This window comes from Artemia sp. Qi Xiang Cuo, chromosome 19 (genome assembly GCF_049724085.1).
Source record: "Artemia sp. Qi Xiang Cuo chromosome 19, ASM4972408v1, whole genome shotgun sequence".
Lineage (NCBI taxonomy): Eukaryota > Metazoa > Arthropoda > Branchiopoda > Anostraca > Artemiidae > Artemia > Artemia sp. Qi Xiang Cuo.
In genome coordinates, this window is record NC_142812.1 from 21817735 (window position 1) to 21836474 (window position 18740).

At 35.1% G+C, this 18740-nt stretch overlaps 3 protein-coding genes across 5 annotated transcripts in view; 1 reads left to right on the forward strand and 2 right to left on the reverse strand.

The window, feature by feature from the left end:
* LRP1 (LDL receptor protein 1) overlaps positions 1–18740 on the reverse strand; it is a 654607-nt gene that overhangs the window by 449689 nt on the left and 186178 nt on the right. The window lies entirely within an intron of this gene.
* Positions 1–18740, forward strand: part of LOC148940604 (methionine adenosyltransferase 2 subunit beta-like) — a 297990-nt gene that overhangs the window by 27619 nt on the left and 251631 nt on the right. The window lies entirely within an intron of this gene.
* The window catches only part of LOC148940605 (uncharacterized), a 49535-nt gene that overhangs the window by 6345 nt on the left and 24450 nt on the right, over positions 1–18740 (reverse strand). Inside the window, exons 3-5 of the mRNA XM_089105450.1 lie at positions 12142–12264; positions 5427–5570; positions 1697–1825 (exon numbers count right to left, since the gene is read on the reverse strand). Coding sequence (XP_088961576.1) covers positions 1697–1825; positions 5427–5570; positions 12142–12264 — 396 coding nt within the window. The remainder of the gene's footprint in view (positions 1–1696; positions 1826–5426; positions 5571–12141; positions 12265–18740) is intronic.

Below are 18740 nucleotides of genomic sequence, written 5' to 3' on the forward strand. Positions count from 1 at the left end.
CACATAACCGAAAATACCGCGTTCTCAATCGTCAAGAAGGACACTTAGGTGAGCTAGGAATCTGATTTTCGGTTATGATATTTCCAATTAAATTGTGAAACATCTACAAACATACCCGAAAGTATTTAACAGAAAGTTTTGATGAATTGATTTTTTTTTTCAAATTTATTAAAATTTTGTTAGTCACGGTAAGTCCATTTGGTTAGTCACGTGCCCTCTGCTATGAGTCTGAGGTCAAAACCGTTCCACCCACTTGATACCAAGCTGGTATAAACTCTAAACCTGGTGCTTTAGATAGAAAAAAGTCTGTTAAATTTGGAATTAAAATCAAGTTGCCATAAAGCCATGGCTAATTGGAGAAAAAGCCAAGACAGATAGTCTAAGTGAGAGGCAAAGCTGGCATGAACCCTTTTTCAGAAATGTATAAAAGGATATATAATGGATAAAAATAAAAATAATAAATGTATTAAAATGATGTCATTTCACTTGTTGATAGTCTATCATCCATCCATCCTAGGGCAGAACTAAGAAATTCCTTAATTTTCAGTAGCTAAGCCCAGGCCAAGATCTGTACTATATTCTGGGAAAAACTAGGTCTCTTGCTTTAAAACTTACCAAAAAGTCAGAAAAGGGGCACATTATTATCTTACTTCAACCGCAATAGCTCAACCTTACAAGAGAGGATTTTCCATAACTGCTTTGCTAAAACGCCAATTTGATCGATACTACTTTTTACCCTCTTTTTAAAATTTAGTGTATAACTAACTTTATTTACTTTGTTCTCTCATATGGATATTTCCTTGGAATCAGTTAAAAAAAAATCTAAAAAACAAGTTTCTCAAAGAAGAGTAAAGAGTCACATTCAATAGACCAAGGGAAATAAAGTCAATTAATATTTCAAGGAAACACTTCAATAATATTTTGTAGATTTAGTATGTTTAAATCACTATTTATAAACAGATGAAACCCAAGATGAACAGAAATACATAGTCAAACCTTAAACGAGCAGAAATTACCACAATAAGGAGTAGGGCTGACCCCCCCCCCCTTCCCCTCCCCCTTACACCTTCTGAAGATCAGAACCCAAATTGAAATTCAATGAAACAATTTTTTCTAATAAGATCAAGGAAGAAATCACCATAAAAACCAAGATTACTGAAAAAAAAATTATGAAGTGACATTTTAATATATAATATAAATTTTATATTTATTAAGGCTATAAAAGAGAAAACTTTGAAACATATTTTGATATCGTCATAGAAATTACAGCGGTAGGGGAGGGGATTTATATTTTGCAAAATCCCGGGGGGGGGGGGGTCTCGGGTTTTTCTTTGAAAATAACAAAAAAGCCACTTTCAATGAAAACATCAAAAAAGGGTATTTTTAAAAATCAACTGGGGAGAGGGAGCAAAAACAATTTTGGAGTCCACGCCCCCCTCCCCCTCCTTCAGGAGTGCCACAACTCTGAACAACTCAAATGACAGTAAAAGAAAGTATACAATATAAACGTGTTCGAAATATAAGATTTAATTTATTATAGTCAGCAATAGCATAAAGATACAAGCATAAGCATAAAATAGAGGAAATGCTTAGTTAAAACTTGGTTGTGAATGTCTAGAAAAAAGAGCCATATCGGAGCTTTTGCTTCATCCTGTACAAAACCCAAATCTTTTAATAGTTGTCAATGGCTACTTACTGCAAAAGTCTCCTTCATCGGAACCATCAACACAATCTGGTGCATCATTACACACCAGCTCAAGTGGAACACATCCTGTTACATTTAAACATCGGAACTGGTTTTTGGTGCACATGTTCAAATGCTGACCTAGTAAAGTATTGAAATTATTAGTAAGAATAAATCACATAGTGGTAAATAAAAGAAAAATATTAATAAATTATAAACAGTTTCGTAAATAATATGAAGACAGAAACCTTTATAATGAAAAATACTCGCTTGCTTCAGGTTAAAAAAGCGCATACTCTCTTGTGAGTATCTGAAAAAACACTAACTCTGATTGTAAAAGTACTAGGAAAATACTTGGCACAGTTACCCATTTTCATAACATCATGTAATTGTTTTCCGACTAGTGATTGAGTGGATGTTACGGACACTTACAAATTACATAAATTAAGATTATGTAACCTCTTAACTGAAACACCTCTGTTGCATAGGTGTTTTTATAGTTTATTCTTCTGCAAAATTTTAACTGTATTCTAATTCCTAATCTGATTTTCGTTCCTTATGAAAAACTTCAATTTTCTCCATAGATAAAATCATGCAATCTTTTGAGTTTTTGCATGGATCAAAATATTATACTAATTATGTAAAATTGAAAAATAACTGAAAAAGTGAATTAGTTGAAAATTTGAAAAGTGAAATAGTTTACTTCATAGGCTATAAATAAACGAACTGGGGATTTTCAATCCTTGGTAAATGATGAAAAAAAAACATAAATATAAATAAGACATTAGAAGGCGAATACAAGTAGGACAATAGAAAATTTATAGTTGAAAACAAAATGAATAATAGCTCAGCGGGAGATACAGAATTTCATTAAAAATGCATCCGAAAAAGGAAAGAACTGCTAGCTTGCTTCATCATAATTTTCATAGATGCTGGGCATATAATTGCCAAACATGAACAAAATACAGCAAAATCAACACAGCATTCAGAAAATAGCTCAAGACAAAGTTTTGATTAAGAAGTCTAAAAATTCAACACGGTGATAAAAAAAAAAAAGAGCAAAAACGGTAGCACAGTGCCAAATAAAGAGAACAATTCAAGTTAATGAAAGCATAAATCGGAGGTTGAGCTTTAAAGCAGCTTAAGTAAAGAGCCATACACCTTCAATGTATTGTTTATTTGTTGGTTGTTTTCCACCCGGTCACTTCGTATTACTGGGGTGGCCATAGGAACTTTGAAGGGGCTTATTCAATAAAAAACTTGTAACGCCTAGAAATTTCTAATGCCCTTCTTCAGAATCAAAAGTGATTGGAGGTCCACCACTTAATTCTGTTACCCCTCTCCTCCTCCTAAGCCATAAGACACTCGACAACAAATTTGAGATGACAATTTTATTCACTTTGTACGCTCATGCAGATAAGACTGTGTAATAACAATATATATAGAAAATATATATTGTAAATTGTAATAAGAAAATCGTAATACCAATTGATACAGAAAAATCAACAAAACCTTTGACCATCAGGTACTAAATGCTGTTTTAGAAGCCAATTTGACCAAGCCCAAGCTAATTTGACCATAGTATTCACTAAATATTATAAACAATATTGACTTTTGTCAAGAAATTTACTTAATTTTAAAAATATAAATATTAATATCCCGACTGAAGCACCAATTCACAAGTATATGAGGGGGTGGGGGGAGATGTATGTTTCACGATCTGAGGAAAAGGGAATTTTTCTTTTTCGTCGGTTTTTTTTTTAAATTAAAATACCGAAAAAAAATAATATTAAAATATAGAGGGGTAGACAAAATATTTAGGAGGGAACAAATACAGGGGACTAAGACACTTTTGTCCTTCCCATTATTCTTGATAAAATGGCCGTCTAAAGACTTTGATTAGATTTCTTAGGGATTATGGGGCCCGGGTAGAAAAAGAGAGTGCAAAAGGTAGGGTATTTGCCCATTGATCACTTTTTACTCTTTAATTAGCCTTAGAAATCTCAATTTCCGATAAAACGAGCACCCTCCCATATACATTGGAAGAGGGAAAAAGTACATAATATGCGCTGAAGGCACATGACTCTTAATCAAAGAGGAATACTTACTTCTTTTATTTCTTAAATGCCATGAACATCAAAGCAAAAACATTTTTATTCTTCTCCTCTCTGGGCCCATTTTGGGTCATTAGTACCTGAAAACCGCGATTTTCTAAGATTTTGCTTTTGGTTGTTTTTGTAAATCATGAAGCTTTCAGGGTGGTATCACATTTTTGTCAGTGTTGCCACATGGAACCGTAAAAATAAATCAGAAAAACAAGTTAGTTAAATTTCTTTCGTAAAAATTCAAATATTAACAATCTGCTGATTCTCAAAATACAATTTCAAAGAAAAGCGCCGTGTTCTTAAGGTGTTCGGCGGAACATATGTTTTTGGCTTATTGTGGTTGATTTTTTTTTTTTAATTAGCACCAACGACTACAAAACACTTACTAACTACATATGCAGGCCTGTCTCATAAAAAAAAAAAAATTAAATTATTAATTTTTATGAATTATTTAAAATATACATAACTGGGTTCACTTAACTAATTCAAAAAATCTGAGTTCACTGTCACTATGCTTGGTACATACTTTCTAATAAAAAGCCTAAATTTCTTTAAAAATCGAGTTTTTTCATGGGTTCTGCTCTTGCAGAAAGGCGCGTAGCAAAAATTTTGTTTGGTAAGAAGCAGAGACTTACTAGAAGAACAATCCATTTTGGCAGTCTAAAGATGTCGTGTTTGCTTTTTGCAGTATTTTATCCTTCATTTAAACCAATGATTTATTGCTTGATATTTCATTACTTAATATGTGTTATTTACTTAATTTTTACTTTACTTACTTCTGTTTTTATTTTTACTTGATTTAATTTTTAATTTCCTTTAGTCAATACTTCTGTTATCCCCTGAATTTTTGTGGTTTCTCCAAATGTTCTCTAATTGGAAATTTAATTTTAAGCAAAATGTCGCAGAAAATCAGCATCCGAAAATGCGCAACGTTCACGCGAAATACAAACCGTTAATTTTGGGGGAGGTTTGGAGAACTACATCTTTTTTCGGGGAAATTCAGGGAAGCCACAGAAAATTAGTGGGGAACCCCTTAACGTATCATTTCTTCTGTTATCCCCAATTTTTCCCATATATTATTTTTTCTCAAAATCCCCCCGGATATCAGGATCCATAAATGAGCAAAAATTAACGCGAAATACAAAACGTTGATTTTTGGGGAGACTCTGTTTCATTCATAGAAATTTAGAGAAACCTCAGGAAATGAAAGGGAAAATCTTTTAAATTTTTTCTGCAAGAACTGTCCAAAGATCGACATCCGCAAATACAGACAAGTTAATTCGAAATGTAGGACGTTAATTTTCAGGGAGATTTCAGAGAACCCCACTTTCTGCTCAGTCTTCACGTTACGTAATTGTTATCAGACTAGTGATTGGACGGATGTTATGGACACTTTCGGGAAGATTCAGAGTAACCTGGGAATGGCGAAAATAATGAGATATGTTGACATTAAAGTAGCACTTGCTACTTTAGATTTTGGCAGTTACTGTGGCTCATCATTGCTTAAAGCTAATGTACTGAGTAAAAACATTCAGTTTTAAATGCCAGATTTCTATTCTCCTGTATTTTCATTGCTACCCGTAATTTCAGCTTTACTCACAATCTACAGAATGTTTCAGAAACTGAACAAATCTTACATCTTTTTGGGTCTTCGTCCCCATTGTCAATTGTACCATTTTGCATCTGGCCACAGTCAGGTTCCCCATCGCAAACCCAGTATTTGGATATGCACTTTTTAGTAAATGGACATTGGAAACTTCGCGGTGGGCACTTTTTTGGTTCTGCAATTGAATTAGTTCATTAATAATAGTACCAAAAATTGAAAAAACATCATATTATTTTACCAAAATATATTGACCATTTGCTTACATCAAACATTTGAAAGTGATTGAAATTTTTCAGGCAGAATCTGTCTGCTGACCATGTACCTTTGGATAAGGGGGTTTTCCCAAATTAAACACTCGGACCAGGGTGGCCACAACTTTATATGGCAGGAGGAGCTCACCCCAGGGAATCTCGGTACCGACGTTGCCTAGCTCTAGTCAGATCCTAGGCCTAGGGTTGGCTGAGATAACGACTCTTCACCTGAAAATAAGCACTATTTTGCAAGAGCTACTTAGCACATCGCCCACTTTCAAAGTCTTATTCCTGGACGAAGCTCTATCTGATAGACTAATGAAGTTTTAACAAAAGCATGTAAATATCACTCTAAAAATTATTACAATTTTGCATCCACGGAACATTTCTATTCAGCTCGGCCCCTTTGCCCTGTTAAAATACCCCCCCCCCCCCCAGATTCACCTATTTGATATAAACCGATCTCATTGTCTTGTCATCGCAAGCACCAATTTTCTACGTAAAAGTATCTGATGGGAAATAAAAAAGTCTTTGCAGAAGTTGGAAAATCAAAGAAGCCAAATAATCACCTGATTTTTGGCGTCAATACATCAAATCACTTCGGGCTCCTTGGCCCTTAGGAGCAGCGAAGCCGCCATTAAGCGTTTTAAGACGAAGACCAGCGCTGCAACTCAGCTAGTACTGAGCAAGAAGAGTTTTCCGAAGAAAGTTTGGTGAAGCTAATGAAATATTCCAGGTCATGGAGCAACGAGAGAAGGTAAGACTCTTTGGAGATAATAGCCGCATCCAACCTAGCTGTCAAAGACCTGAAGCAGGTGCTCCTCCAGACGAGTTTTTAGCCCCTCAAAATACTATAAAACGGCTGAAGAATAATAAAGCTGCTGATATATATGACCAAAGCGTGGAGCTGCAAAAATAAGCAGAGTCTGCAATGGTCCCGTATCTGCGCACCCTGTTCTGCATAATCTGGCAAACTGAGAACATTCTCAAAAACTAGTGGCATGGCGTCATCATCCCCTGGCGGAAGAGGATGGGCTCTAGCAGCGACTGCTCTAACTATACAGTATATGCGAAACTTTTCCAGATTAAAGACAAAAATACAATATACACAAATAACAATTATAACATATACGTAACAACTATAATCAAAATTCAATAGTTATTTTTGATAAATGCACTAGTTCACTTTTTGGAATATCAGCAATGAAAAGGCACAAAGAGTGTTTAGTTACTTTGAGGCACACGATTTTATTTTACCAATTATTTAGAAATGTAATGAGGACGACTCAGTATGAAAGTGAACCAAGTCCAATTTTGTAATTGTTGTGTTCCACATAGATTTTCATTAGAATAAAAAAAAAAAATAACAAGTATATTCTTGATAGTCTTCAAAGCATCGATACCACAACACAGCAGAACCAAGTATTTTTCATCACATTCATGAGTTAAACTCCATATCATTTGTCAGATAGAAGAGAAAAACACAAAACTTACCTTCTTAGAATACACAACTAACAAATTCAATCTGTTAGTTTTCTTACATGAACTAGTTAACTTGTTTGAAATACTAGTAACCAAAATGCACAAAGATTGTTTAGTAGCCTTGAGGCACATGTCGGATTGAATTTTGCCTATGCGTGGAACTTCCGGGTAGATAGGGTCTAACAGAACAATAAACATTTTAGATATGATAATGAATTAATAAACACAACTTAAACCATAAAAGGAGAGCATTGCCTGACTTGCCCTTCCCCCAATTAGATCCTTAGACGAAAATTAAACCAGTTATTTGATAATAGCAGGTATGGTTTAGTTCTATTGCTCTAATATCAACTTTTCTGACAATGTTCAGTATCAGAATACATTTACAAGATCTATTTCAGATGAATGACCTTTCCCAGAGAAGGCTGGATGAAATTTAAGCAGAGGAGGCTAAGAGTTCCCCGGGGAGTTTCCAAGGTAACAAGATAAATTGGAAATCTCATTTCAAGTTCAAAAGACTCAGGCTACAGAGAAATGTAACAAGCACGTAGGATATATCAATATTCAACAGTGCTTCTTGTCCAAAGAGAAAATATAAATATGAAGATTTTCTCTAAGCAAAACAAGTACTTACGAGAAAGAGAATATATTAATAGAAAATATTAACAAAAAAATTTAGTTTTGTACAATAGCGTACACTTCTACGGATTTGGTCTACCAATATTTTTCTTCTTCTTATTTTCTAGCGACAAAAAAATTTACACCAGGCCCCAGCACTGCTCAATTAGAAGCTATAGATGAGCTCAAAGTATCTCAATACATAAATAGGCGTTTTAACTTTTTCAAGATTGATGCGAACCTATAACAAAATTCTTATGTATTACATTTCTTTAATTTATTACATGTTAGCAAAACGTGGTTACATTTCAAATCAGGACAATGAGGAATACTGGGAGAAAAGACAAACCAAAACACTCTGACACAAAAGATTGAAAACCTCTTTCCCTCTGAAAGAGGTTTACTTCAATGCTACTTCACTGCTACTGTGAAGTAGCAGTGAAGACAACTGAACCAGAAACCCCGATGGTGACTGGAATAATTATATTTTTAATTGAGACTTTATTTTGTCTGTAGGTTTTCTGAAAACTAATCTTTGAACGGGTTTGGTCGTATCAAAATTTTCATTAGGTTGCAACATCTGATAATGTGAATAGGAAAGATCAGAATTAATAAGAGCGCTGTAAGCGCTGAGACACGCTTCCCTAATATCTCTATTAAGGACGCCTTTTTGGTCGATTTGCTTCTTAGTTGCAATTGTCCCACTGAAAACTTGCGTGAGACCTTTAATAGGGCAAACATGCGAATTTGACCTTAAAAGATGATTAGAAGAGAGCATCAATGAAATTGATAACAAAACGGTGGGTAACGATGCTATTATACCTTTACTAACCTTTGATGAGTTTCGGTAGTACAAGAATTCTATATTAGGTTGGGAAATATGTGACTATAAAAACTACGAAAGATCAGAATTAAGGAGAGCATCGTAAATGGGGCTCAACATTATTGCCCTATTTGGGGTAACTTATTCGTATAATGTCCACAAAAAAGCTATTTTTCACCCAAACTATGGACCTTCAATGAGTACTAGCTTTTCACTTTTTTGATCGCTTTTTATATGGATTTGATTGAAATCTCTGCTTTGAGCACTTTTAATCTGGAACATCGCTTCTGGAGTCGGTTTGCCGATGACGTTATTTCTGTATAGGACCATGGAGACACGTCAGCAAAGATTATCTTGTCGTTTCACAAAGATTTTCTAGAAGATAATCGTAAACCTGCCTTTCCTGGACATTTTAATTTTCAAAAGTCTTTAAGCCTTTATTTTTTCTATCTATAGAAATCCCAAACATAACAATGGGTATTTACATTTTTCATTCAATGAACCTACTTATGTAAAATGAGAGTGGCAACATCCTGACTTGATTGTGTCCTAAGAGCAACCTCTGATACACTCACACATACTTACATAATCCTAGAATTCAAATAAGGGTGTCGACACCTGACGTTTTGTAGTCAATTCCGTCAATATCATATTCTAGTTTTCTTTGAAGGGCAGTTGACATTCTTGCTCATGTTAAAGGTTTAACCTAAGTTTTGAGGGGGGGAACTGAAATTAATGAGTGTAGTGTCCCAAATGTTGCCCTTATTTGAGATACCAGGGAAACTTGTGAGAGTCTCGTGTACGATGCTCTCCTTAATTCTGATCTTTCGTAGTTTTTATAGTCAGATATTTCCCAACCTAATATAGAATTCTGGTACTCCAGAAACTCATCAAAGGTTAGCATTTAGCAAAACTTTAGACAAAATTAATTCTCATCTCAAAGTTTAATTCCACCATGCAGTTGTCTGCATGGTAAATGCAAAATTAAAGTTAACATTCAGTTTTATTTTCACCATTAATTCTGAAAGGACTCTTTGTCTTTTTTTTTTATTTTTTTTTTTATTCCAATATTCACGACGCCAGGTACTTCAAAGTATATGATATGCCGCTATTCATTTACCTCTTTCAATGGCCATGAGGTTCTAAATATCTATTGAACCTTCTTTTGAAGGTGTCAACAGAGGGATTTGCAGGGATAATATCCCCATGAAGATCGTTCCAGATAAGAAGTGCAACGCCGGATAAAGCTGTTCCTCAAGTACTCGGTTTTCGTCGTATCCTCTATTAGATAATTGGACCGAGCCATGTGCCTTCGTGTCTGCCTTCTCGGGTGGAAAAAGGGGGGCACAATTCGAGATAGCTTGTCTGAGGGAGGCGAATTCATGTACTTGTAGAAAACAGCCATCGACGCTACATCAAACCTTTCATTTAGAGGCTGGAGCAATTCTTGTGTAGAGGCGCAGCCCGCCCTATTTGCCCTATTCTGGTTCAAATAATTGTTTTCTCTTTTTTAACCGACTGTTACATTAATCCATTGTTACACTCTGATACATTGTGGTATCAAAAATTATTTATGGTTGCATGGTTATTCATGATTGTACTAACTCTTGTGCTACAGGTATGTATGGCTCGAATCTATAATCAAATGTCAAATTCCTTTGAAAAACCGTCATCGTAGACCGGATACTATACTAGACTTGTAGTTCTTTTTACTTCTTTCCTGTTTCTTTCTTTCTATTCTTCTTCTATCAATCTCTCTTCTTTGTCATTGGTTATGCAAATTTTCCTATTAATGCTTATAACTAGAGACAACTTTTCGGTATTAGCCTACAATTGGGGCTGTTGAAAAGGAGCATGCTAAGAAAACAATTCTTACTTCATAATATGCAAAAAAAATTGTAGTTAAAAGCACTTCCACTATAATCTGCCCTCTCCCCAATGTGTAAATATATAGCCCAAATTACATGTTTCCCATACGGTTCTCCGTGTCTTGATTTCGTCAGCACTGATTCAATTCATGGGTACAGGGGTTGAAACTGGAGTGACGCATGGCAAAATGCACAAAAATATAAAATTTGGGCTATATATTTGAACACTAGGAGGAGGGTGATAAGGTATAGTGGAAGCGCCTTGAAAACGTATAAGCTGCGATTTTTCTGCAGATTATGAAGTGAGAATTGTTTTCTTAGCATTATTCCTTTGCAATAGCCCCAATTTCTTCATATTATTTGCTGGCTACGCTCGACACTCGGTCGATATTTAGGTTAAACCTCGAAAATATCAGGTTTTCATTTTCTTTCTTTTTCTTGAATGAAAATTATCTCTATTCAGGAACCAAAAACTGTCGATTTAATAGAATGGATCCTCAATACTTACTTTTTAAGGAGGGGGGATACGCTCTCGAATCGACAGAGAAATATAAGGTCCTTTTATTTTAAAAACGACTTATTTTTCTGGGAAACAATAAAAATATTCAAACGTTGTCAGCATGGACTCCAAAATGATCAATTTATCTTAGAAGTAAGAGAACTCCCCTCATTCCGTTTAGATTTCAAGTTAGCCGTCTCCTGGTCTGCCTTTAAATATAAAAAGCAGTAAATTAGGTTTAATGTACCTCATGTGCTACCAATTGCTTTTATTCCTTTAGCAGACTATCTTTTTTTTTTTTTTTTTTTGATTTTTAATTTAGCAATTTATTGCATTTTGGTTTGGTATTACTTCTTTATTGCTTTTTTTTTCAAATGGATTTAGTTATTAAGCAAATCTTTAAAGTATGATTATTAAATTAGGAGAACCAAAATCAGGAATGAAATTACAAATAGTAGAAATAAAGAAATCTTAAAATTGAAAAAAAAAACTTTAAAGGAACACTTATACAAAAAAGTAAGAGGGGGATATGTTATCCAAAATCATTTAATTTTTGTTTAATATTTATCTTGTCAATTTACTACATTTTAGTATGTAATTACCTTTATTATTACTTCATTCTACTTTTTCCTTTTACTTTCTACTTTGATTTTCCTTTTCATTCTACTTTTTTTCCTTTGTCACACAGCTTTGGGAATTTAATTATTATGCGGAAAAAATAACTAATGAGTAAATTAGAATTGTGATTTAAGGAGAAGCAAAATCAGAAGTTATAAAAATAGCGAACGTAAATAAATCTTAAACCTAAATCATACCAAACTGTCTTTTCACTTACATCTAAGAACATTACGAAGCAGTTATAGGAGCACTACAATAATAAACTATAGGAGGGGGGGGCAAGCCTCATTTTATTAGGGGGGCAATTTTTGTAAATTTTACCGAAACGCGACCGGATTTATGCCAAATTGTCTGCATAAAAAAATAATTGTGCTAAATTTCGGCCTATTTTGAAAAATTGCAAAAAAGAAACAAGGCCTACAGGCCACAACTGTTAGGGGGCGGCTCCCCCCCCCCCCTCGGGCCGCCTCGGAGGTGAGGGGGGAATACACTTGCTTATTATTAAAAAACAGGAAAGGCTTCGGCGAAACGTATTATTAAAAGAAAACAAGCAAACTTCGCAAAGAGACGTAAAAGATGGCACTTACTACAATCCTGTGGCTCATCAGAACCATCAGCACAGTCTGGAGACAGATCACAACGCCATCTCAGTGGTATACATTTCAAGCCATCTTTACAAGCGAATTGATCTTTGTCACAGACAAGAACACCTAAAATAGTAATATAATTTAATTATTTTGTGACTATAATCAGATTATTAGTAAAATACAACAAATATAAAATATAGAAAAATAAGTATAACTAAGCAATTGGTAATTTATAGCTTCTGATTGGAAACTAATCCCTTCCGTATGAAATTCTCCTACTCAAGAGGCATGTGTAGTGTGTTATAAATTTTGTATAAATTGGCAATAATTAATTTGTTTATACTTTATTTTGTTTCTTTCATTGGGACTAACGCGAAGCTATGAATGACCTAAAATTTTATTTGTTTTCTATTTGCGCTTTCTTTGAATAGAACTACTGAAGTTGAAATTCAATCTGCATCCTCTTCGTCTAAAAATACGTTATAAGAAATATGTTAAAAATCATTCTGGCTGGACACATATTCAGAATAATAGAACCGGCAACGTAATGACGATGAAGATTTAAGATAAACTACAATTATTTCTTAATTTATCTTAAATGAACTTGCCATGCCAGGCATTAGCCTGGTTTCTGCGGGTAACAAATTACTTAGCGTGATGATACTTAATAGACTTTGCTGTAGATAAAGTTTTAAGAAAAGAACAGGGCGATTTTAGGAAAGATAGAGGATGTGTCAACCAGATTTTCACTCTTAGGTTGATAATTGAGAAGTACCTGAGTCATCGATACCTTTAATCCTCAGTTTTATAGATTATAAGCAAGCGTTTGATTCAGCTGACAGAAGAGCTCTAATCACCCCCACTCTTTGGCATTGGTGCATTTAAGCTAGTGATATGATATATATTACAAAAAGGAGGCATCGGGAAGAAACAAATTGATAAAAAAAAATAATAAACGAACAATATATCAATACAAATAGCCTTATATAAAGACTAGGCAACAATTCTCTAGAGTTTTTAATGTGCGCCATGCATGGGCGTACGGAAGGGGTGAAAGAGGGGGCATATGCCCCCCCCCCTAGAACGTCAAATTTAGACGAGATATGGTTAAAAAAAAAGGGAGATGGTTTAAAAAACTGTTGATAAAAGGTAGATGGTTGAAAAAGCTGGAAATAAACAGCTGGAATGATAGAATAAATGTCAAACAAAAAGCAATTATGCATAATGTCTTGGAAAGATTTAGCTCTAATCCAAGAGAATTGATTAATGCTGAAGCTTATCGATGATTTATGATTTTTTGGCGATAACTTATTAATAAATATTTCATATGTATGATATAACTTGCTGGCAATGTAAGGTTTTGTGAACTGCCAATATCACTTCTGCCCCCCATCCTTCATCAAAGAATCACCCCCCCCCTAGAGAAGAAGCTATGTTCGCCCATGGCTCCATGGCACCCTGACAGGAGTTACCCCTGGCACGAACACCGTTGCACTAATTTTTTTTAAGTCGGTAATAACAATAAACCCGTTTACCAATATCCTCCATATTATATAATGTAGTACAATACACTATTCCTAATGATAAATTACCATAGGTTGAATCCCCTCTCCGCATTGATCGGAAAATCCCCTCGCAAAAATTGGCAAAATATGGCTTTAAAAATGCACCTTTGAGGGTTTGTGCACCCCTCCTCCAAAAATATTAAATGACCTTTCACCTTCCTCTGATAGCAGGTGTGCAGTAATGTATTACTGTAAAACCGTTAGTAACACTGTAAATACATTATACATAAAGCGCTTCATTATGTAAGGACAGTACGGAAATTTGGAGACGAACACGGCACCATGTGGTAGCATGACCTCTGAAACCAAAATAGAATTTCATGTAATCCCCTTAATCAATTGGCCATCCCTCAGTAGAGTTCTTAGACATGTTGATGAATATGATGCTGTAATTATCATTAAGACACCACCCGTTTATGAGCTGTTTCACCCCTATTTACTTAAATTGCACAATTTTTCTCGGGTTTGTTACTTTTGGTGGGTAACCTTAAACTTAAAGAATTTCACTCATTTTGAATCCCGGCAAAAAACAGATCAGTTTGATATATTTATCGTAATCAAAGCTTTTTTATAAGTTTCGTTTACTATTAGCACGAGTCGCTCCTTACTTACAGTTTGTTAACAAAAAATTTATAACTACAGGGCATAATGACAGTACATGGTTTACCTCCTGGTTTAATACAAATTGGCAAGCTATTTTCCTCTTGTCAACATGACAATAGCTGCGTTCGTTTTTGTCGTTCTATGGAAATCAAATCCTCGGTTTTACAATTAAGCCGTTCGTTTTCGCCGTTCTATGAAATGTCGTTCTTCGTTCTTAGAAGGTTCTTTAGTTTTACTTTTGGGCGCCAAGTTTTAAAATAAAAAAAACAAGACAGAAAACAAGTTTATTGATATTTAATTTTGTAGATTTTGTTGATGGGGTCTTTCATCTAAAAAATGGTAGTGATTTGTTTTTCGTACATGTGGCACAGTTTTGAAATCTTCAAAAATTTCTGGAGGCATTTTTGGGATAAATTTCTTTCCAAACTTACAAAAATTCCTTAGGGGTCACTTGGAAACATCATGGGAGGAATTTCTAGATATCTTAGATTACAACTAATACTAAGAAACTCCAGCTAACCCCAGGTTTCAATACCCTTAGGAATATGTTCAATTGTTCAAACGTCTTAAGCTTAAATTTTAGAAAGGAAATTCGGCTGATTAAGTGTTAGGCTAAGTGCCACAACTATGAGTATTGTCCATATTATGGAGTAAAAAATATTTTCTTAACATGTGTCCCTATGTGGAGTCCACTATCTAGGATTGCACCCCCATTTCAACTAATCTAATGTCTATGCCCATTCATAAGCATTCAAAAGCAGGAGTGCCCATTTGCACTCTATAGAACGGTGCAACAGTCACTCAACAGTCACTTTCCTCTAGTAACTCTATTGCTTGTTTTGCTACATTTACAAGTATATTTTCCATTTTTGTTGTGCTGGTTGATTAAAATTTTATCTGTGTCTTTGAAATTTTATCTGGCTAAGGAAAGCTCTTATAAGCCGTTTTTTCAGTTAAAACGAAATTATTAGAACGGCAAAATAAAACGCAATTTAAGAGTAAAACCGAGAAAATCTTTTTAGTTTAGTACTAAGAACGACAAACGGTGAAAACGAACGCAGCTAATATTTGAGACGGCATACCAGATACGAACGGAAAGGCACGCCCACCCACCCCAAAATCTTTAAATCCACTGTGTTTTCCACTTAGTTTCTTGTGCTTCCCTTATAATTTGACTCTATGTGCGTTCATTCAAACATCCTCCACTATCGTAAGTGCATGGACCATGTGCATGATTTTATTTGAGCCACTCAGAGGCCAAGTCAATCAGTCCCAGTTTGTAAGGTTCTGGATATTTTAGCATTAGAGCTCCTGAGTCACTTATAAATTTTATACAACCATAAAAAAAACATAATACAACCGTAAAAAATGTATCTTCTACATCAATTTTCTTTATTCTTTGGACTAGAAGTTAATTGGATTAGGAGACTGCTCACTCGTGCATTATCAACAGATGATGACCATTAGAAGGCTCCCCTTTGTCTTATAGCATACAGATTTCAGTATAATACACACATTTCAGTTTTATTTCTCTTCCCAAGAGCTATATTCTGACATCAAAACCTTAATTTATCATTTAAGCCTTATTTTTTATGTCATTTTTTTATGCCAGGAATCTCACTCACCAAGTCTTTTGCACTTGGTTGTAAAGAATATTTATTAGATGTAGATGCCAAAGAGTATTGAATAAAAATGACTGAATGTTATAAGAGGCAACGCTCTTGCGTTGTCGGTAGTGAAGAGCCATAAGCCTTCAATTTATTATTTAGTTTTTCTTTAATTATTATTTTTCTCCATAGCCACTTATTGTGGAAGAGGTGGTCCTAGAAACTTCCGAAGGGCTGTCGTTTTTAAAAGTCAAAAACGACCAAATGGCAACCACCCCCCCTTCCTTGCTCTTCTTTTCTAACAACCCCCCCCCCCCCCCCATAACCTCCGAACACATTTGAACAAAATTTCGAGACAACCATTTTCTTTAAAATAGTCCAATAAATATGCCATTGTGGATGACATGACTCCCAAAGGCCCTGAGACAGGGAAATGAAGGAATGTAAATAACGTAAATTGGCAAAAGTTTAAATATTAGTTTTCAGGGGAAACACTCTAGCGTATCCTATAGTGAAGAGCCATAAAACTTCAATGTATTATTTATTACACCCCCCCCCATCCACTTCATATGGAATGGGTGGTCATAGAAACTTCGGAGGGGGCTTATGCGATTGGAAAGTAAAAGCTCTAGTCCCATTTTTAACAGTCAAAATTGATTGAAGGACAACCAGCCTTACTTTGCCCTTCTTTGTAATTGGAGCGCTGTCCCCTTCAATGACTTTCAATCAAAATTTTGAGATATCTATTTAGTTTAAAATGGACGAAAGGTCCAATGATATTATCTGAGAGGATTATATGATCCTTAAGGGCCCTGGAGTAAGGGCTATAAATAATTCATATTGACAATTTTCTTAACATTTATTGGTAGGCTACTTGCTAATTAAACGAAACACACTCAAGAATTACGATTAGGTTAGATCTGAGAAAACCGGTTTCATAGCCATAAGGACAAGTGACAGAATAGATGGGAAACATATAATTTGGGCTATATATTTGCACATTAGGGGGAGAGGTTGTTGGTAATACATTAGACAGTGTGAAGATAGAAAACAATTCTAACTTAATAATATGCAGAATAATTGTAGCTAACACATTTTGCATGCAGATCCACTGTACTTTACCCCCCCCCCCCCTAATATGCAAACGTATAGCCCAATTATATATTTCCCATCTATTCTGTTACTTGTATTTGTAGCTAAGAAACCGGTTTTCTCATATCTAACCTAAGCGTAATTCTTGACTGTGTTTCGTTTGATTAACAAGTACCCATTTATTTTATAATGGAAAAGTGGGGCTTGTGCAATATATGAGGAACGGCTAAGGGTACTAGGCTTAAACTTCCAGATAAAGATGAGTAGAAAATTAAAACTAAATCAAGACATATGCATCCAGGTTGTCAAAAATGCGTATCTGCAAATTTTCAGAAACGACTGAGGGTATTGAGATAAAATTTCAAGGAATGCTGTCCAAAGTGATTGGAGGGCAAGAAGACCACTTACCTTGCCATTTTTCACCTGACTTTCACTCCCTCCGTAATTTTCAAAAACATTTGATAAAAATTTTGAGACAGCCATACTGCTTAAAATAGACGAAAGTTAAAATAGAATGCCTACGGGGATGACATTAACCCACAGTCCCTAGGGGAAGGGCGGTAAATAGTGAAAATTATAAATTGTTCAAAAATACGTTTATCAAACATTTCGTAATAACGAACTGTTAGTGAGGAGCGACTCGGCTCAATAGTAAGTGAAACTGGAAAAAACGGAACTTTGATATCAATAGATATATCAAAAGAATTGAATTTTTATGTTGATTCTAAATATACGAGATTCATTAAGTTTATTATTACCCGTCAAAAACTACGAGCCTAAGAAAATTTGCATAATTTTCGAAAAAAAAAGGGAAGTGCCCCAATAAGGCCAAGGAATCTTAATGAAATAGCACCATCATATTCAGCATATCAAAGAACCCTATTGCAAAGTTTTTAAGTTTTTATCTGCAAAAAAATTAGAATTTTGTGTTGTTTTTTTTTTTGTTTGTTTGTTTTTTTCCAGAAGAAATATCACAGAGATGTTTTTTTTATATTTTTTTTAGGGGTTTTCGTATTGAAAAAATGGTCCTATCATATAGACAGGACTCATTCAAACAGAGATTAGAAGTTCTGGTGCCCTTTTCAAGTGACTAGAAAGATAAGAGAGCACTTCGACCCCCTCCCACGCCCCTTTATCTCCAAAGTCGTCCGATTAAAATCTGGAATGGCCATTTCGTTCAGCGTAGTTGAAAGGTCCAATGACTTTGCGTTTGGGGATATCATGATCCCCCAAAGCCGCTGGGGACAGGACTGCAAGTTATAAAAGTTGCCCTTTGTTTATATATAGCCTAGTATTTTTTACTGGGAACCACGTAAACATAATTTTTTTTTTGGGGGGGGGATGTCCGGCGGCGGGGATTTTCCACGGGGAGTGTCCGGTGGGAAGTGAAGTTGTCTGGGGCGAACTTCCACACTCGGGGAATTTGCCAGAATTCGTATATGATTTTTTTTTTCTACTTTCTCTTTGCCGACTCAATTTTACATGTGGAGATCTTCCGGGGGAATTTTTCAGCAAGGTTGAAAATGTCCGGAGGAATTTCGGTGGGGGAGGGGGGTATTTTAAGCGGGAAAAATTCTCTGTAGGACATTTTCCATATGGCAATTTTCCGCGGGAGCAACTTTTAACTTGAGGATTGGGGGGGGGGGGTTGTGTATAGGATTTCCAGGGAAATTTTTCTACGGAGGGGGTATTTCAGGTACGAATTCAAAAATGATAAGAAATAAGATTCTTT